Below are 22521 nucleotides of genomic sequence, written 5' to 3' on the forward strand. Positions count from 1 at the left end.
TTAGTACTCTTAAACCATTATTTGTAGAGTTAAAAGGTAATTATACCTAAATTTTTCAATTTTTTATAGCCTTTTTTTCAGCCAAAAAGTAGGTTTTATTGTCCTGGGGTTATTGGATATTAGATGATACGAGGTCAACAATAGCAAGCAGCTTAATAAAGCTATACTGCTGTTAATCCTCTACTATGGGTTTTTACGGATATTTTTGAAATATATATTATTAAATAAAAAAATCAATTATCCATAGGGGCTATACAGTATACAATGTACTGTACATACTGCACTGCATAAATACATTGGCCACCATGACAAGGCCTGTATAAACTGTAGTGTTATACATGTAGAAATGAGCTCTTTGGTTTAGAATTAGATGCCTCAGAAATTGAAGATATGTTTTGTCTCAGAAACTGAGGACATATTTTGTCAAAAATGCTAATTCAGGGGGCAGAGAAAGGTAATTAGCCCCACATCATGGCATTTACACTGTAGCTATTCTGGGCCCGTTGTATGAAAAATTACCATTATGTTAACTAAATGGTAACTTACACGGAATCCTTGGTTCTGATTGGCTGTTGATCAACGTTACCATTATATAGTTACCTGACCCCATAAACATACATGTAGGCCAGTTAGACACCACAACCACGCAAAAAAAAGCATCCAACTGAAGAAGATATGGCTACATAATGAAAAATGTATATGGTGTGATATTTTTATGTGCAATTTACGTTGCTGGTTTCATCAATTACATGTACATCAGCTGACAAGCAATAAAATTCACAATTCACAATCTAATTTTAAACCTTAGGAGCTTATTTCTATGACACTATAGTTTATATACAGGCCTTGTCATACATGTACATGGTGGTCAATGCATGGATATACAGTGTAGGCAGTGTAGTGTGTACAGTAACAGTACATTGTATACTGTATAGCCCCTTTATGGATAATTAACATTTTTTATTTACTAAGATATTATATTTCACAAATATCCGTAAAACCCATAGTAGAGGAATAAAAGCAATGTAGTTCTATGAAGCTGCTTGTCATTGTTGTCCTTGTACCATCTAATTTCCAAGAACTCCAGGACGATAAAACCTACATTTGACTGAAAAAAGGCTATAAATAAAAAAAAATTGGTATAATTACCTTTTAACTCTACAAATAATGGTTTAAAGTGCTAATTATTGGGGAAAAAAATGCCTGTTCCCCAAAACATATGAAGAGACACCAAAACCAGAAAAAAGACCACCAATAAAAGACGTTATGGCCCAAACTGTGATTTTGGGTGGTTTTGGCGGCCATTTTGGATTTTGGCCCGGCACACACTTTTTTTCTCGGACATGACACAAAAAATATTGTCACTTCACGTTGAGATAAGGTAAAAGGAACACACAAAAAATATTCCCACAGTAAAACCAAAAATCACCCATTTATAGCCCACTCCCACTTTAATACATACATTTACAAGTACAGTATATTTATGGATATAATTCGGGCTTGAAATGATGATCACTGTTCTGGCTTGAATTCAAGATCAATGTTCGCAAACAGTCCAATCTGTTTGAAGTTCATACAAACAGACAATGAATTATGGCATTTGATACATGTATGAAGAGGATATAATTTTGGCCTGTTGGAAATGCTTATCGTCGAATAGGTAGAAATCGCACGTTCTCCTGCAACTTTTTGTCGCCCATGCCTTATTTATATTTTATGCATAAAGTCTCACAAGGAAAAGAAAAAGATGGATATTCAAGTTATAACTTTTCCAAATAGATAGCAGTAGAAGCCAGAATAACTCATTTGATATCATGCTCGTGCAAATGAAAATTTGATAGCACCCCTATCCATGACCCAGGGAGCTCTGGCCCGCCAAGCGGGCCGGAGCAAAACAAAATGGCCAATTGAAACTTAAATTTTGAAAGAAGGAGAGGTATCGCAACAGAACCTTTCATTTTTTGAGGTTCCAGTCTGTGCCTCGATGTCAGGATTTGTAGGTCACGATAGACCTTCATCCATATAATCATGGTAAGTGCATAATTTCTGTTTCCACATTTTATTCGGAAAGCTATTGCAACCCCAATCTACCCCAGTCCCATGTTTGCCTAGTTATGCATGGACGAGTCCTGGGCCGGAGCTCCCTGGGTTACCCTATCCATTGTTCTAACTACACTGTACATGTAAGTCATGCGTGTAAACTACAAGACTGTAAGTTAAAACTTTCAAAAAATTGTCAGTTTTCACTACCTGTAATTAATTATGAAAAATATGTTTTATTTTGGCCCTTATCTGAATATACAGTGCGTCCCAGAAAAAACGAAACCGAGATTTAGCGATGATTTATCATTGATTTCTCCTTTAAATATAAATGAAATGGAAACTATAGTAGGAGGAAGCCAAGATAGAAATACAAGGAAATTAAATGTACACTTTCAGTTTATTACACTTTCTATACTGTACACATATATCAAATTATTGACTGCATCCCAGTGCATATTACCATATATGTACTTCGCCTTTTGGCAAGGTTCAGTGAGGAAAAGAGGAAATGGTAAGAACTATTCTCACGTTGCAATGCAGGATATTTATAATATCCTTTTGGTTTCAGTGCCAGGCTAGTAGTACCTGACAGTACATGTAGTTTACGAGCAGTATGGTGTAGAAATTGGAATAGATGAGGGAGGGAGGGGGGAGAGGGGGAGGGAGGGGGGAGAGGGGGGAGGGAGGGGGGAGAGGGGGGAAATAGAGGGGGAGAAAGCGTAGGATAGCCTCGATAAAGTCACAATTTAACTAAGAGAAAGTAATTGCAGCACAGAATTACATGTATTCCATGAGAAAGCTTGTAAAATCAAGGTTAATTACCAATACATGTACATGTACATATCATAGTGGACTACATGTAGAAATGGGAATAGATGGGGGGGGATAAAGAGGGGGAGAAAGCATAGGATAGCCTCGATAAAGTCACAATTCAAAGGTAAGAGAAAGTAATTGCAGCACAGAATTACATGTATTCCATGAGAAAGCTTGTAAAATCAAGGTTAATTACCACTACATGTACATGTATATCATAGTAGACTACATGTACATGTAGAAATGGGAATAGATGGGGGGAGGGGGAATAAAGAGGGGGAAAAAGCATAGGATAGCCTCGATAAAGTCACAATTTAACGAAGAGAAAGTAATTGCAGCACAGAATTACATGTATTCCATGAGAAAGCTTGTAAAATCAAGGTTAATTACCACTACATGTATATCATAATAGACTACATCAGGGGGGGGGGGTGTTTCATAAAGCTGTTCATAAAGTTATGCACAACTTTGCGCTCGACTGGAACATGTTCTTTGGTCACAACTAAATTACACAGGGATAGCACGAGAAAGGATCACCAGTCATGCGTAAAGTCATGCGTATCTTACGAACAGCTTTATGAAACACCCACCTGGTACATTGAAATCAACTCAAATCATGAAATCTTAGCTGAAAACCGATAATTCTGATGATAGCTAGTCAAAAAAAAGGCATGTACATGTATGCATGTGGGACAGTGTATTAATACCTGATGGCCTTTCATGGAATTCTGTGCCTATTTTGCTCATTTCTCAGTAATTACACACTTTTTCCAGATCCAATTGGCACATATTTTTTTATTTATACATGCAAACACTTATGCATGGTTCAATTTTATTGGATTATTTTTTAATTCATTTTGAGATCATTACCCCAACTGATACATGCACACCATGTAGAAAAGTTGTTGTGCGACTGTAGTCTGCAGGCACAGACCCTGATTGAAACTTTGATCAGCAAAGTGTGTCTCCACGCAAAGACTAGCACGTACAAAACTTGCTGTTTCAATTTCTGAGTGACAGGGCCTCTAGTGCACAAGGCATGGGTAGGCTGCACATTCAGACCCTTTTATGACTCGAGTGAAGGGTTTGCACAGCAGAATAGTGCAACTGCGACACACATGTACATGTAGCCCATGATCGTTGCATTGCCAATGATATTTCCACATCATTAGTAATGTCCAATGCTCATAACTTTTTAAAAATATTTATCAAACTTTCACTGATTTGCTTCTTTGATTTTTTTTTTTCACACAAGCTAGCTCGGTATTCGGTAGGGCGGTATTCTGAACATTGTCTTTTCTCCATATTTTATCTTTTCTCAGAGATGTGACAAAATCGGTATTCTGGTGGATGTCATAACTTTTGTCACAAAAATTGTCATAAATTTTGTCTCTTCTCTTTAGCGCGCACCAAAAATATGCGGCTTTAAATGCGCGTAATCCTTTTATACAAGTAAAAGATATGACAAAAGTTATGACAGGGGGTAGCAGTCATAAATTTTGTCATATCTTTTAGTACCAAATATCTCGATACCCTGCCGACTGAATAACAAGCATATAATGATATTATTTAGATTAGATTGTGGTATTAGTTTCACTCATCATCCATGACAATTTTCAATATTATATTTTCATGCTACAATTAGTTAGGCCCTACATGTACATATTTAATAATTCTTTTTTTTTCTTTGTTTTCCTTCTTTTTCTACTTCTCCTCTAAAATCTATCACAGCTCCCCGTCTCTCTTTGTCACTAAGCGCATCGATATTCGCGTAGTTGCGTGATGCCAACAACTGTATTGGGGATACGCCCTACCTGTCACGGGGCCTTCCTATTGGCTAGAATGGCTCCCACTGGGAACTAACGATGATTTTGATTGGTTTGCTTCCGAAAAGATGGGCGGGAACTTATAGAGATATGACAGGGAAAAGACAATGTTTAGATACCGATTTGTGACAATCATAGCGGTGTTACATCTCGGAGAGAAAAGACAAAATTCATGACAAAAGTTATGAAAATGTTCCAGAATACCACCCCAGGATTTCATTCTCATTTTAAAGGCATTGCAAATAAAAACACACACAAAAGAAAGGGGATCTAGGGATAAAGAACTTAAGCAAATCAATCTGGGAACAATGTTTATCAAATGACTTTAAAGACTGCATGACAAAAGAATGGATACCTGGGGGGTGTTTCACAAAGATTTAAGTATGACTTAGAGTCGCACTTAAATGCCTAGTTACGTGCAGTATAAACGGCGTGACAGCATTGGTCAGATAATGCCAAGAGGACGAGCACTACTGCGTATTGATCAATAAGATTGCGCATTGCATTTAAGTGCGACCTAAGTCATACTTAAATCTTTGTGAAACACCCCCCTGGTCATAGAACTGGGCAATCATATGTAGAATATGGAAAGAATTTAACTGCACATTACAACCCTATCAGTGAAAATACATTGGGATTACCTACTTGTAGCTTCCACAAAAACTGTATTAATAACCCTTTTTGTTCACTGAAATACTTTTTTTTTAAGTATGGAAATTTGGGAGAAGAATAAAGGGGGGAATTCAAGAGGCGGAACAAAATAGAAGTACACGGAAGTTTAGGAAAAATAATTTAGTCAAGAAACATCAGCTATTCTGAGCAGCAATAGTGACCTTCAAAGGGCAAAGAACTTTTTCCTATTTCCTTCTTTCATAATCAACAATTACATACATGTATAACAAATATGAAACTAACCCTTGAAACTAGAGCACAGATATTGATGCTAGAACTAATAAATGGAATCAAAGCGAAATGGAAAGTTATTTAAAACTAGAGGAAAAGGTAAATCAGGCCTTCTATACAATAAATACAAATAACAGACTATATATTATTATTAAACAACATTAATCTTCAAAAGTTGTAAAACACTTGTAATTACTACAACCACGGAGACAGCAAATTTGGAAGGCATTTCACGAAACAAACAATGCAAGATTTCCAATGATAATTGGTTGTAAGCTACTAAAATCCTTGCATCTGATTGGTTCAGAGCAAAAATTTGAAATCTGGGACACCTACCCGGATGATCTGCCAGACGAGACCCAGGACCAGATGCTTCGTCTTGTTCTGTATGTCCATGGGGTCGATGTTGATGACGCTGCAGCCGATGGCCTTGGCCGAATTAAGAGCCAGGGTCAGGTTCTCAAGCTGGGTGAACTTGTTCAGCTTGGTCGTGGTGATGACCCTTTCGTCGATGGTGTTTGGAACCGAACTGTTGATCATTTTGCTATTAAGAAAAGAGAAGAATTTGATAGACTTAAAGCAAAGTCTTCATAGTCTAAAGTAAAGCCACAGAACTAATTTCCAATTTGCTTTATAATCACTTTGCACTTATTTTATGAGAAAATTTGATTCATAAACAATTCATCTAAACATAGGGACAGGAGGTGACAGATTTAAAGCATTGTTTAATAGACCAATTAGATATCACACAAAATGGGTACAGCCTGTCCGAAAATTTGACAAATGAATGATCTACATGGCATTTAGATCGATAGTAGACACATAAACTAGATGTAGATTATGCAGAATAAAGTAAAGTTAGACTATAAAAGCAGTGATAGACCAACTGCTCGTTTTTTTTTGTAATAATAATCATTCAGTTCAAAATGAAAGTGATGGTACATTGTAAAATATTACAATTCAATATTAACAAAACACTGTTCACAAAAGACAAATAATTATCCTTAATACAAATAATCCTACAAAATGTATACATATACAGTAAATAAATTCAGTAACAAAAATTAATCATTTAAACCAATGTAAATTCACAAAATCATACAATAGTTATGCAGAAAATTGATTGCTCAACATTGATTAAACTGAATGAAATTTACAATAAAAAAAACGGAAAAGGGTTCGAGTGCCCACTCCCCCCACAGACAGGACACAAAACAATTAGACAGTACAAAACAATACCCAAAAAAATAGGAAAAGCAGAAAGAAAGAAAGGAAGGAAGGAAGGAAGGAAGGAAGGAAAGAAAGAAAGAAAGAAAGAAAGAAAGAAAAAGAAAAAAAGAAAGCAAGCTTGTGCTTGAAGCAACATGCAATCGCTACTTTTTTATGCATCTGACCCATTGCAATAGCAGCATGCTATGCGTTCCATGTAGATATGGATCTGTGTGTTATTCTAGTCACCTGGGGCCCATAACACAAAGCTTAGCACTCATCGTGTTGAACATTTATCTACAATTGATTCCACTGACAACAATGTACGATCAATCAGGAAATCAAGCGTACAATCAACCTTTGTGCTACGGGACCAAACTGATCAATTTATGCATCCTGCTATATCAGAAACACTTACGTAAAGCATTGCTTTGAAATTTAAAAGAATTGAAAGGTTGTTTGGAGCGCTGTGGCCCAGTGGATAAGTCTTCTGACTTTGAAACAGAGGGTCGTGGGTTCGAATCCCAGCCATGGCGTAATTTCCTTCAGCAAGAAATTTATCCACGTTGTGCTGCACTCGACCCAGGTGAGGTGAATGAGTACCCGGCAGGATTAATTCCTTGAATGCATGAGCGCTGAAAGGCAGCTCGAGCTAAAGCCAGAGTAATAATAATAATAACAACGCGACTCGGCATAGAATATTTCTAGATAGATGGCGCTATATAAATGCCTATTATTATTATTATTTTTCGAACAACTTGCCCTTGAGGTATTTACGAACTGGCTTTTAAACATTTCACCAAAGTGAGTAGTCAGCCTGTCGGGGCAGGCTAAAAGAAAATATTTTCTTTTTATCTTCGGGGGATATTCATCATAACTCACTACCTAACCCCCCATTCAGACTGTCCCCCGTCACCCGGGACATCCCCGGAAAATCGGCAGTCTGGACGGTGTAGAGGATTGTCCCCCGTCTCCCGGTTCTATCCCCTGGGTTTTTTTAAGGAAGAGCGACCAAGTAATTGCATTTTTATGTTATTGTGTGCATGCGCACCTTACGTAACCATGCCGATGACCTAGCCCACTCATCCCCGGTGCCAATCTCCCAGACACAGGGGGATGTCTCCCCCTTACCCCGAGTGACGGGGGACAGTCTGAACAGCCTGAATATCTGCAACATTAGATAAGCTTTAAAGCTTGTGTATAGTTTTGGTAAATCCACCAAAATGCACCTATCACTATTCCAATTCATTGCTAGCTAATATAAATGGATATGCCCTATAACAGTTATGATGTGAAGGATATGAAATGAAAATGTGTTTTTCAGGATAGATTTTGCGATTTTACATGGAGATTTAACTTGATTGGGTCACCCGATCAAGTTAAAATATCTGTGTGTTTTTGTCTTTCAATTAAATCCTATTCCAAATCATGGAATGGGCTGAAACTTTGAAGATATGTTCTTTGTCTGTAACTTTTGGATATCTAATCACTAAATTTATAAGATAAGTGCTTGAATGTCCATTTTTTAATTTAAAACAAGCATCGCCGAGAGAGGGCGCTACATGTATATATCCAAGATTTGAATATTTGAAATTTTCTCAGAGAAGTGCAGTTGGAAAAAAATCTTACGGTCTCTACGCTTCAGCAAGACTGTCATATTAGATGATATTCGATTATCAATCACATTATTGACCCTTTACCAAAGCTATACACAGGCTTTAAAATGACGATGAATGGGGTTTCCAGGGCTCTTATTTTTTTATAGCTTCCAGTGCTCTTTTGAGCATTTCGGGGGGTGAAATCTTCCCCCAGCCCCCGTCTAATCATTTCCCCTAAGTCAGGGTCACTTACCATAGCAATATGCCGTCCACCACAGCTTCAAAGAGCCCGCTCTCCACACTTATTGGCAATTTGGAAGCAAGGGCGGGATCATTCGTTAAGTTGAGACCGTCATTGATGTATCCTTTAAACATGAGGGAAAAAATAGAATTTGGGGGTTTCGTGGTCTTGTGGTTACAACTCTCAACATGTATGGCAATCAGATGAACAAGGGTTCAAATCCCAGCCATGACGTGTTTTCCTTCAGCAAGATTACCCACATTGTTATTATTAGAAAAGGATACTGTACACTGCATCAGGGCTCCAGGGGGGTGTTTCACAAAGATTTAAGTATGACTTAGGTCGCACTTAAATGTCGACGCGTACATGATATGCAACGCGCAATCTTATTGATCAATACGCAGTAGTGCGCGTCCTGTTGGCATGATCTGACCAATGCTGTCATGCCTTTTATACTGCGCGCAACCAGGCATTTAAGTGCGACTCTAAGTCATACTTAAATCTTTGTGAAACACCACCCAGACTTAACTAGCATCTTGAACTTGCCCAAAAGAAAAACATTAACAATCAATATTCCTTCAGATTTTATGACGACTGACGATTTTGGGGGGCGTTGAATGTCTTATATTTTAATTACAGTTTTGAAAAAGATACTACTGGTACATGAATACACTGTATCTGCCCTTATCCCTCCCTTCCCCTCCACCCCCCCCCCCTCCCCAAAATTCTACTCTTTCTATACATTAAATACAAAATACACTACATGTACATGTAGGCACACTTGGTCACTAGACATAGATGACAGTAAAGTCAAATTACACAAAAGAATGGAACACAAAGAAAAAAAAACAAAAACAAAAGATGAGAAAAATAAAAGGAAAGAAAGGGAAAAAAAAACAGGAAAGAAAAGAAAAAAAACAGAAATAAAAAGAAAAGAAAAGAAAGACATTTATAAGACAGAAATGGAAAGAAATAAACTAAGAAAGGAAAAGAGGAGTATTAAAAGAACACAAAAGAAATATTACATTAAGAGAGCTACCAGTCATCCAAAGAACAGGAAAAGACAATAAAAAATAAAACAAAATATAAAAGAAAGAAAAAATAAATGAAAAAAAACCCAGCCTTTGACGTGATAAAGAGAAACACAATTTTTATCGTACTTGTGAAAGCTGCAGTCTCCTCCTTTGAGAAGGAATGAGTTGTTCCTGCAGCGCTTACTTCTGATGTTCCTTTCTCTGCCTGGATGCCTACCCTGGCTTTTACTTGAGTGAGAAACCCTGATGAAACCTTATTCTTCTTGATGTCGTCATACAGCTGTCAATAAAGATATAGGATTGAGTGAATTGAAATTGAATCATCAGTAATTGGTCAATTCCAGCGTAATCGACATGACGTTCAGAAAAAAATTTGTCATTCAAAGGTTTATACAGTAGAATTAGACGTCTTTTGATAATTGTTAATAAGCTTATCAGACACATTTAAGTATCGGTTACATACACATAAAATTTCAAATCGTTTCGTTGAACAGTTGCGGAGAAATTGCACTCTTTGTGAGCGTAACAGACATGACACGAAATGGACGAAGCATTTTTACCTCCTATTGGTTATCAAAATTCCTGTGAATTCTTAAATTGCATGCACCTGACGTTGGTGTTAATTTAACCTTTCATAAAAGATCATGCTCTATCCATTGAGTGAATCCTTTTTTTCAGATCTTCCAAGTTGTAAATAGTGCTGCCATTCTCTGGAATCAGCTGGATAGTGGTACCCGTAGTGCAGGAGGCAATCCTTCGCTACATCTTATTGGAGAGCAAGAAACTACTGAACTAAAACTGACTACCCCTATCTGGCTGGTTCCAGGACAAGCAATCAAATAAACACCAAATTAATAGGGAATATACTTATCTGGATTTGCTTAAATGCACAATTTATATTTTGACTTTTGTTCTACACATGTACTGTACATGTATTTCAGTATGTCTGTATGGATGTTGCTTGTCTCTTTGAACATATCTTCTTATTTGTTTAATACATGTACCTTTTCATTGTGTGTACTTGATAATATATGTATTTGTTTAATACTTGTATGCAGGGCCCCCAAGAAAAACAGTGCTTAGTCCACTGATGGGGTTACCCTGGGTAAACAAAATGAAATAAATGAACAAATAAATAACTTTAAATAAATGAATAAGAATTTTCCAGCTCTGCCTGTTTTTTTTATTATTATTTTTTTGGTGAAACAACATTTGCTCCTGGTTCAGAAATTCTGAACAATGTTTTATACAAAATACATGTAGGTGATTACATGTACATTGTAGGTGGCCTGTAATGAATTCAAAGTACGTATTATAATAAAATATCAAAAAGTATCAATGGGATGTGCACTTTACAATAGAAATATAGAGAGGGGAAAACAAATTACAATCGAACATACATGTAGCCTACATGTATAATATGTAGTGTCAAAATTCCTCAAAATTATAACAGGAACAAATCCAATGAAAATTTTATCTGTAGTCTACATGTGATGCAGTATTTGGTACCCTGGGGTACCAAATAATAATCCGCCATTTTGTTGAATTATTTATTTTATTTTTTGCGCTGTACCCTGGGTTACCAAAAAATGTGTACAAGTATATTTTAATGTTTTGTACATATTTTTTTTCCTTTTAGTGATCTTATGTAACAATTAATGCATGCAAATGATAACTTTATTCTATTTGTTTACTATTATTGGCATTAGATTGTATCAAAGAAAGGAAATAGGCGTTGTGATCATTGTCCCCATTCATTGTCATGATTGTCGCACCGATCGTACGACCGTGATCACCATGACAACAATGTAACTGTACACTATTACAACACGAGATGGCGCTGCACAACGCCGTACCCCGGGGTACTACGGTACCCCGGTGTACGGCGTGGTGCATCATGTGTAATCAAAGCCATGTACATTCCTGCATCATTATATTAACTTTTACTGATTAGAATCAATTATTAAATTTCATGTTGTTTTAATAATGATCTTAGAAATAAAAATGTAATATAAAAGAAACAGATGGATTTAAAAAGAATAGGCCTATATATGTAAAAAGAAAACATGAAATTTTACTGATCAAAATTTTTTTATGCACATTTGATCACATTTCCATAACACTTCAATGGTCTTCAAATTGTAGATTTACAGTCAATTTCTAATTTCATGCATAAATTTGCATCATTAATTAAAAATAAATACATGCATGAATAATTTATAATGAACAATCCAAAATACGATTCTGCAGATTGGGTCATGGGCGACGGGCTTGTCGATTTCCATGGTGATCGCACAAAATTGCTGAGGTCGTTAAGGGGCGTGACAGTCTTTTCAGCCTCCAAATGTACATGAACCCCCCCCAAAAAAAAAATGAAATGCATGTCATACCTTCATAAACTCATCAAAAGTGAGGGAACCGTTTTTGTCGGTATCGTACTCTCTGATGAAGTCCCTGCATTTGTAGGCAGGAAAGCTCTCGCCCTTGGCCTGGAGGATCTCCTGAATTTCTTTGTCCGTCAGAAAGCCATCACGGTTCAAGTCCATCTGAAACAATGATTGAATTGAATTGAGTTTCAGCATACTTACTATTGTTTTATACATATATTTCGTTTATAATCATTATCGTTATTCATTCCGCATTCTATTAAAACAAGTGCGAGAGAATATTGACAAAATTGTAGAATATGACAGATTTTCTTTTTAAGTGCTAGCATCGCAATCAGCAGGTTAAGCCTGCTTTTTAGCAGGGCCAGATAGTACCGTAGTATTTACGGTGATAGACCACTTTGGTCAAACTTGGTGTGAAACCGTAGTGGGCCTTCAGGCTTTAACCCCAGGAAATACATGTATGTAGATGGGGCTATGGGGGGCGGGGGGGGGTAAATATTCGCTGCTAAATGATATGTGCCATATGAGCTATAAAACAACAAGCAATGTTTCCATCATAATGTAATATTGTTTACGGCACAGTGCGCTCATCACAAGCTGTGCTTTCTGAGTTGCTACATGTACAGGTCTCTATTGTTTTATTCAAGTTCTTAAAACCATCCTTTTATCGTTGGAAATAAATGTATTTTCATTCATTCATTCACGTTCACCTGTATTATACACTCAAGCACTGGGTCTGGAATGTACACTAAAAACTGAATGGTTTTGTTTACCTTATTCCAAGGATAGGGTGCAATGATTATTTACATTTACTTCCTGGTGTAATGATATACAGTAGGAATAAGGGTGATCAAATTCCACAATTGCCCAATTGGGTACTGGTACTCCACTGACAATGCACAAACCCACTCCCTGTGACAGTGATACAGCACGAAAATGAACTGATAGCACACAGTATGGTCTGATGATAATACAGTACATGGATGAATTTTTCCTTTCAATCATGTTCCTATTTTTTCTTCTGATTTTCTTCCCCAAACCACTACTCCATCCTCTTCTTCCCCTAATTCCTCTTCTTCTCCTCCTCCTCCTCCTTTTCTTCTTCTTTTTCTTCTCCTCCTCCTTCTTCTCCTTCCCCATCTCTTTTTTCTTCTCCTTTTTTTTCCTTTTCTCCTTCTTTTCTCCTTTTTCTTATTTTCCTTCTCTTCCTTCTTCTTCCTTCTTCTTCCTTCTTCCTTTCCTCCTCCTCCTTCCTCACCTTCTCTTTCTCCTTCTCTTTCTTCTTCTTCTTCTTCTTATTCTCCTTCTTCTTCTTCTTCTTCTCCTTCTTTTTCATTTTGTATATACATGTACATGTATATACAAAATGAAAAAGGAGAAGAAGACAAAGAAGGAGAAGAAGACGACGAAGAAGAATTTTGTTTACATATGTACTTTGTATCATGACCTAATGTTTTTGTTAGGTGATGATGCAAATAATGGTTTGTTTCACTATTGTGTACAGGGCGGCAGGCCGACAGGCTCCATTTGAAATATTTTGCTTTCTTTATTTTCACCATTTTATTTCCTTGTTTTAATGGCTTGAGCCCTTCTTTATGGACATGGACGCCCAATGGACAGACTATACTTTCAAGGGATGACTTTTATTTGACTGATTTGTATGATTTTCGAGTTCAAACCATGTTTCAAATCCTCACATCACATGTACAGTATGTACATGTACATGTACGCCTACAAGTAATACATGTTATACCCTTTTTAGACAGGCTAAGATTTCCTTAACCCCGTACTATTGGTGGGGCTAAATGGCAATTTAGCCCCACCTATAGTACGGGGTTAAGCTTAGCCCACTTTAGTTTTACACAGCGTTTTTGCAAAGTGGGCTAACCCCACCTATAGTACGGGATTATTTGGCCCTGCAAAAAAGCAGGGTTATCCCACCAATTGCGGTGCTAAGAGCAATAGTACGGGGTTAAGATCGCATGTGTAAAACGAAAGTGGGCTAAGCTTAACCCCGTACTATAGGTGGGGCTAAATGGCAATTTGGCCCCACCTATAGTACGGGGTTAAGGAAATTGTAGCGTGTGTAAAAAGTGTACGAGTGATTGAGTGAAGCACTTGTACTACGAATGATCGAAAAAAACCGCTAGTCCGGGGTTAGCGAGTTTCATGTGTAAAAAGCAAGCATTCCTTATCCGGGGTTAGCAATAACAATTTGGCATGTGTGAAAAGGAAAAAAAATAGTACGGGGTTAAGGATAGTACGGGGTTAGCGATAGTCCGGGGTTAAGAAAATCCTGTGTAAAAAGGGCATTATTGTATTGTTGAGATGTCAAATATTCTAGGGGCCACCCCACATGTTGGTTTTACAAAACAAATATAGAAACAGAATCTCTAGCCAAAGAGATTGTTCCTTTTGTGTCTTTACAATGATATGTACATTTTACTTCCCTAAAAAAAAAACTAAGCAAAATTGCAGCATCGAATGTGCATACATGTACATGTAGACTTCCGTATGACTGAAGATTTACAAGCCCTTGCTTTATCAAAGGGAACAGTGTCTAATACCCCTTCATAAACCCAATTATGCGGCTAATGGCAGCATAATTTGGTCGTAAAATCGGAGGACTAGAGTTATCCGCATTATTTTGATGCTGCAATTATCCGCATAATAGCAGCATCGGGACCAGATTTTGACTTTACAATGTATGAACGCATTTCGAAAGTAATGCGGATAATTGCCATGGAGCGGACACAAGGTCACCCTTTTCCAGGTGGGGGTGTGTGCGGTTGCCACGACGATTATCCTCCATTTTCAGCACGGGCGCTCGTAAAAATAGTGCGGATTATTTTCGGAGTTTACATGTATGAACGCAATTTTTATTGAATTATCCGCATTACTCTTTGGCGGCTAATTGGAGGATGAAACTCATGAAAGGGGTATAATTTAAAGCCTACTTGATGTACATACTGAACTAAACTGTGTGTTGGATGTCATATGCTTTTCACACTGCACTTTTTGTCCTACCCCGGGTATAATTTAAAGCCTACTTGATGTACATACTGAACTAAACTGTGTGTTGGATGTCATATGCTTTTCACACTGCACTTTTTGTCCTTAACCCCGGGAAATTGTTGGGGCTAAGGGGGGTCTTAGACCTACCAATTTCCCGGGGTTGCTAAAACGTAGTGTGAAAACGAAGTGGGCTAAGCTTAACCCCGGGAAATTGGTGGGGCTAAGACCCCCCCCTTAGCCCCACCAATTTAGGACAAAAAGTGCAGTGTGAAAAGCATATCAGTACATGTAAATGTAAGCCGGATGGGGGGATCTATTAAGCTACACACTTTGTTTGCAAATGATAAAAACTAGGCCAATTTTAATATTTTAACAAATCATCTTCACAAATATGTGTTCAATATTCTAAAGATTCTAGAAGAACATAGCACAAAACTCACTAAAATCCCGCCGTGTTTTCCAAACAACTTTTGATTTCGCCATCCGATATAGAAGGGGTCCTAAAGCTACATGTACGCACTCAATGTTCATATTCTTATAGGAAAATATGAAATCAAAGTAAATTTAACTACAAAGTTCCAAACAGTAGCTGGTTTTCTCTGTATTTACATGTAGTGATTTATTGCAGCCTCTGTAGAAAACAAGTGGAATGCCTCTGGCCGTCTCACCTGCATCACGCGTTTCAATATAGCAGCAGTGCTGACTTTGAATACTACCCTAACTCGCACAAGATGTTCAGTGATACATGGTTACTCTTATGTCCACTTTTTTATGAACTAGACCAATAAACTTACAGAGATATGATGGTTATTCAACAAAAAACCCCAACATAGCCAAAGTTCATTGACCTTACATGACCTTTGACCTTGATCATGTGACCTGAAACTCGAACAGGATGTTCAGTGATACTTGATTACTCTTATGTACAAGTTTCATGAATCAGATCCATAAACTTTCAAAGTTATGATGTTAATTCAACAGATACACCCAATTCGGCCAAAGTTCATTGACCTTTGACCTTGGTCATGTGACCTGAAACGCGCACAGGATGTTCAGTGATACTTGATTACTCTAATGTCCAAGTTTAATGAACTAGACCAATAAACTTTCAAAGTTATGATGGTAATTCAACAGATACCCCCGATTCGGCAAAAGTTCATTGACCCTAAATGACCTTTGACCTTAATCATGAGACCTGAAACTTGCACAAAATTTTCAGTGATGCTTGATTACTATTGTGTCCAAGTTTCATGAATCAGATCCATAAACTTTCAAAGTTATGATGGGAATTCAACAGATATCCCCAATTCGGCCAAAGTTCATTGACCCTAAATGACCTTTGACCTTGGTCATGTGACGTGAAACTCATGTAGGATGTTCAGTGATACTTGATTAACCCAAATAGCTCTATGATTAACCTAATGTCCAAGTTTCATGAACTAGGTCCATATATTTTCTAAGTTATGATGACATTTCAAAAACTTTAAACCTCAGGTTAAGATTTCGATGTTGATTCCTCCAACATGGTCTAAGTTCATTGACCCTAAATGACCTTTGACCTTGGTCATGTGACATGAAACTCTAATAGGATGTTCAGTAATACTTGATTAACCTTATGGCCAAGTTTTATTAACTAGGTCCATATACTTTCTAAGTTATGACGTCATTTCAAAAACTTAACCTCAGGTTAAGATTTGATGTTGACGCCGCCGCCGCCGTCGGAAAAGCGGCGCCTATAGTCTCACTTTGCTTCGCAGGTGAGACAAAAACTGAATAGGACTCGTTCATCACACTGCAGTCACAGCTCCATACACAGAGTGCGCATTTTGCAATTGAAATTACATGCGCATTGGAGTGGTGCGTACATTGTAGCTTTAGGAACCACATAGCTTTGGGCGGGTTTGAATGATGAATGAGGAGGGATATAATTCTCAAAAATTACATTTATAAACAGTTACATGTACACTGTACAGGAACTTTGGTGATCAAGTCGATCTGAAAGCCACTACCGGTACTCAAACTTTCCATCCAGTTTGGCCTTGTACAGATCTAGATCTGATTCTGATGTCAGTGTCTGTCTCATCCCCAGAGGCTATTCCATGGCCATGACTGACTCATGCCTCAAGACATTAGCCGTTTATAGGTCAGTCTCGGTCCTCTCGGATTCACAAAATCAAAGGGGCCGTTTCATGAAGCTCTTTGTATAAAAAGTGACACACAACCTTTGTTTGGCATATGACGAAGACTACATAGTATACAAGCGCAGACTCATACTTGCCACTAATTATACCATGTCTAGAGTAAAGACTAGACACCAAATGCTCTGTCTGTATTTTTCATTTTAACCAATAAATATGTCTAGAGCACAAGACACTCGTAGATGCCAAATTCAAATTTGTCATTTTAACCAATTACAGCTTGTCGAGAGTGAACACTACATGTTATACAGCTCTCTGTGACAGACAGCCACAGCAATACCGTACTGTAGGGCCTACATGTTATACCTCGGTCACTTTTGCTCTACGGCGGCGGTACGGCAAGTCGAAAACAAGCGTTTAAAAATTTTTGTACCAGCTACATAGGTGGTTTGAATCAATTTCATAAAACTGCTGTTTTCGACTCGCCATAGAGCAAATGCAACCGAAGTATTAGTTAAAGGAAACCAAAACCCAAGAAGAGAAGCAATCTTATTGGAAAGAGTAAAATGAGAGGAACAATTTAAAAAAAAGTTTCATCAAAATCGGTTATGAAATAAGCAAGTTATGGACGATTAAAAAGTCATGTTGTTCTTACTATGTGGATCCTCAAATTGGCAAACATGCTTCAAAATGGCTGATTTTGTGGACAACTCTCCATTTGTTTTGTACACATATTTTCAGATTTTCCCTTTTATATGTCACATTATCTCCTCCTGACCTTGACATATGTGGATTATATTTTCCCATGACATGTGTTGTGCTCAGGAGGCAAGATACAATTTGAAAGATGAGGAAAATCTGAAAATTTGTGTACAAAACAAATGGAGAGTTGTCCACAAAATCAGCCATTTTGAAGCACGTTTGCCAATTTGAGGTTGCCCTTAGAAAGTACAAGGTCATTTTCAAACAAAAGTGGACATGGGGGTGAAAATTAAAACTTGCTAGAAATCATTAGGCATCAATGTTTTTTGAAACTAGACATCTTAAAGTATATTTTTCCATTTCATTTACATAAAAGTATTAATTATGTCTTGAGATACAGTGAATTTTACGTATGCAAGGGAAATTAAATGTTACAAAATGTTGATTTTTGCATTAAAATTCACATATTGCCTATCACAATATAAAATTTGTATTAGAAGCACATTTGTTGGCAAGATACAAGCTGTGTATTGTATCTAACTCCTAAATAGCAAAAAAAATTCTGTGAAGTGTTTTTCTGAAAAAAATTGGGTTTCGAAGTTTTCAAAACTGGTTGTCGTGTCACTTACGTTTTAAATGCAAAAAGTTTTCTAGAGCTGTGTATTCTGAAAATTAATTTATCCCAGTACTGGAGCAAATACAGTTTATCTGTACCTTATTGTACATGTATATAAAGTAACTTGGTCCAATGTGTTAAGGTAAAGCTAAAATTAACTGTCAAAGTTGTGTCGTGTCACTCACAATGTCGTGTCACTCACGAAATGTCGTGTCACTCACAGTATTATATTGTGTATAAAAAAGGACATCCAGTAATTTTTGAAGCGTTTTACCAGGGATACAGTCAAAATGTTGTTCCTGACATCATTTAGGCCTATTTTAGGCTAATAATTTCCTCCATCTTCCTAATTTTACTCCTTTTTATGGAAATATTGAATTTGACATTGAGTTCATCCACATGTATTTTCTCTCCTCTCCGTGGTTGCCTTGGTTTAAAAAATCCTGACAATTTTCCATTGGTTTGAAGACTCGGATCCTAATTCATATTTTGGTGAATGTACTGTGATTAAGAATATAACAACATAATCAATCAACACAAAATTATGAATGTATCAAGAGAAAAACCACTATACTTTAGCAATGGACATATTTACAATGCATAAAGGGTTGGTGATGGTGATGTTTCAAGTCATACCTAGGTATTACTCGAACATTCACTGTCTCCATTTACAGAAATGAGTAGAAAGTTCACCTTTCTTTTGAGCAATGTTATTTCTTTGTTTATACTCATAGAGCTTTAGAAATGTAAGGGATCCTTTTTGAAATTTGCAGAAATTTAGTGGTAAAGTAGTGTACATGAGATATAAGAGATCACCATGAACACCAAACATTTTTTCAAATTCAGAAAAGAAAATATTTTTCTTTTCCTTCTGATTGATTAAATCAACCTTTTCATTTGCCATAAAGCTTGTATTCCAGGACATGAAATAAACAAATTTGCAAGAAAACAAACATTTCAGGTGAGAATGTACTGAGATTTGATAGAACATTTTGGATATTGCTTGAATCAGCTACATGCCAAGTTCAAAATCATTATTTGTTCGGCCACCATTCATACCGCTAGTGATTAACTACATGTAGGGTCTGAACAGCAAACTACCATAAGTGGGCCGATGTGTGTTCAGAGCAGATTTGCAGTTACACATATTCATTACAACAAAATGATGCATGTTCATGTAGGTCCCAACAAGTCCCAACCGAGACCGCATTTTGATTTGAGCAACTTTGGATGGGTTGCCATGTACCAGTAGATCAATTTTTGTTTTGGGGGGGTACCCTGATTAGAACAGAGCTGGACCTCGAGGGGGAAAAGCTATTGAGGTATAAAGGGACCATGCCAGATGATGTTAGCGACTATTGAGAATACCTTTCTTACAAGGAAAAATTATTCCATCCGTTGTGGATGCTGAATTGTAGGAACCTGTAAACTTTCATATACAGATAGGGAGAAAGAGTTAAAGTTTTGAATGATATCAGGCCACAAAAAGAATGTTTGAGTTGATGTCAATGCCAAGACCTTATAACACCTCCTTCAAGTGCCCCCTCCTCCTCTAAAGAGGAGAGTGGTAGAAGCCCTAGTGTGACAATGTGGTATGGTATAGGGAATGTGAGTTGATGGGCAAATATGACCATAAACCAAGAATAAAACATCAGGATGACATATTATGAACTTTAAAGAAAGCAGTTATTATGTAATTAAGCTTGTTTTTTTATTAATGGTATTTTACTTTTCTAGATCATGCAAAAAATACTTTCAATGTTGAGATAAATGTTGTATTTTTGCACTTGTCGTGTCACTCACGTTTTGCATGTCGTGTCACTCACGGTATATACATGTAGGAGGGTACCATTTTCCATAGAGAAGGTTTGATTGATTTTGACTATATGTGTTAGATAGGTACACTATTTATGTCCATTTACTGGTACTCACAGTACTCCATGACAATTACTTGGGCACGAATCCAACCATATGTGTTAGTGGTCAGAAACCCATGTCCAAAATTTGTCGTGTCACTCACGCACCGTTTTTTAATCATATCTACTAAACAAATTGTTGAATTCAAATCAAACTCGCAGTGGCCCATGCCAGTCCTACATTGTATATAATATAGTAGTCATGATTGATTCATAACCTTTAAGTTTGAAGATATGAGCCCTTAAACCTCTCCGATTGTCGTGTCACTCACGTTTGAAAATGACCACAAGAGTTTTCAAATTCCCATAACTTGCTTATTTCTTAACCGATTTGATGAACTTTTACTCTTTTCAATAAGATTACTTCTCTTGGGTTTTGGTTTCCTTTAATCTAGTCTCACTACTTATGCCCTACGCATCTTCCGAAAACCAAAGGTCTGTGCCTATGGACTATTAAATGGAAGACCTGTCCCCCCCCCCCCCCCGTTTTATGAAGAGTTACAACCGTTGTTACTTATTATGACAACTACCATGGCAACAGGGCTCAACAGCCAATCAGAATCAAGGTTACCATGGTAGTTGCCATAATAGCAAAGCTACAACAGTTATAACTCTTTGTGAAACCATGGACCATGGTGAAACAAGCCTCTGTTCTTGGCACTTCGAATTATTAGCTTGTCCATATTTTTTCCAGATGGGATTTTTTTTTTGGGGGGGGCTAGATAGTAAACAGTGGTACATGAATTTCACAGTAACATTTCCCTTGTGAGAAGACAAGGAGGTCTTTGAATTGAAAGACTGAGAAGTGCAGTATTCAAAGACCAGATGCTTTGCCTGAATTCAAAACAAAGAAACAAAGAGTGAAAGGAAAATGAGATCTCCAGAAAATGGATGGTTCTGGAAAAAAAAAGACTCATCAGGTGGTTTCAAACCGCCTCGATCACAAGAATCCCCATAATTACGAGATCTTTTTTAGGCTAAAAATAGGCCTACCCACTAATTATTCCTGCATTCACACCGCCCTGAAACATACCCTTTCGGGATAAGTTCCCAAAGTTACGAGCATGCGCAGTATGGTCTGATAAGCAGGCAAGGCGCGAGATTCAAAATCACTAGCCCCGCAGCCACCCACGCCGCCGCGCCCAACGACACGCTGGGCTAAAAGTTCCCGTAAATTGCTTTCACATTGCCAAAATACGTGCAACCTTGGAAAAATCCCCGCGAAAGTTCTCGTAATTTTGCCAAGTACCAACTATTTTTAATAGCGGGTATTTTCTTTCGGGGAAATTACGCGGACATGTAGTTTGCTTTCACATCACCAAAATATCTGGTATTTTCTGATAGGGGTAAATTTCCAGGTCAGAGAATACCTGGAACTGATGAACTTCGAGGCGGTCTGAAACCACCTTACGTTTTCCCATGGACCTACGGTACTTCATGTTGGTCCATGGTTTTTCTCATATACCCCTATTTCATACTTTGAGAAGGAAATGTGGCAAATCAATCATCAAGCTACGTGTACAGTTCATGTAATGAAAACCAATTAGGCCTACTGTCTGAAGATTTCTATGTGTAGCCAGCCTGTACCTTCAAAATAACACTTTTCACATTATACAATTTTCAAAGAGGTCAAGTAAAACAAAAAGGGATACAAAATCTGTACTTGATCAAATAAATTGACCCCCCCCCCCCAGTACAATGTTTTCCTACACGTACTAGTAACTAAGGGTTTAAACATCTGAGTTTTATATTCAAATGCCTTTTTGGCATTATTTGGCTTACAGAGTACATTGTAGACTTTATTCGTATTGGCTTGATAAAGTTTATTGTAATCTGAAATTCTGGATAAAGCAAACAAAAAAAAGAAGAAACACATTGCTATTTTATACATCAATCAGTGCTCGAGAGATAATACCGCATTCAGTAAACTCGCTGATCCAGACAGATATCATCAGGCTAAGTTGTCAAATTTTGAGTTTACATAGAATGGTGGAAGCTACATCTCAAGACCAGGGGGGTGTTTCACAAAGATTTAAGCATGACTTGAGTCGCACTTAAATGCCGATGCGTACATGAT

At 37.3% G+C, this 22521-nt stretch overlaps 1 protein-coding gene across 3 annotated transcripts in view; it reads right to left on the reverse strand.

Moving 5' to 3' along the window:
* LOC121417334 (plastin-3-like) overlaps positions 1-22521 on the reverse strand; it is a 62176-nt gene that overhangs the window by 19640 nt on the left and 20015 nt on the right. For all 3 annotated transcript variants that reach the window (XM_041611005.1, XM_041611006.1, XM_041611007.1), the window contains exons 3-6: positions 12058-12213; positions 9794-9947; positions 8646-8757; positions 5922-6129 (exon numbers count right to left, since the gene is read on the reverse strand). In XM_041611005.1, coding sequence (XP_041466939.1) covers positions 5922-6129; positions 8646-8757; positions 9794-9947; positions 12058-12213 — 630 coding nt within the window. The remainder of the gene's footprint in view (positions 1-5921; positions 6130-8645; positions 8758-9793; positions 9948-12057; positions 12214-22521) is intronic.

Source organism: Lytechinus variegatus, chromosome 6 (genome assembly GCF_018143015.1).
Source record: "Lytechinus variegatus isolate NC3 chromosome 6, Lvar_3.0, whole genome shotgun sequence".
In the NCBI taxonomy this organism is placed as follows: domain Eukaryota; kingdom Metazoa; phylum Echinodermata; class Echinoidea; order Temnopleuroida; family Toxopneustidae; genus Lytechinus; species Lytechinus variegatus.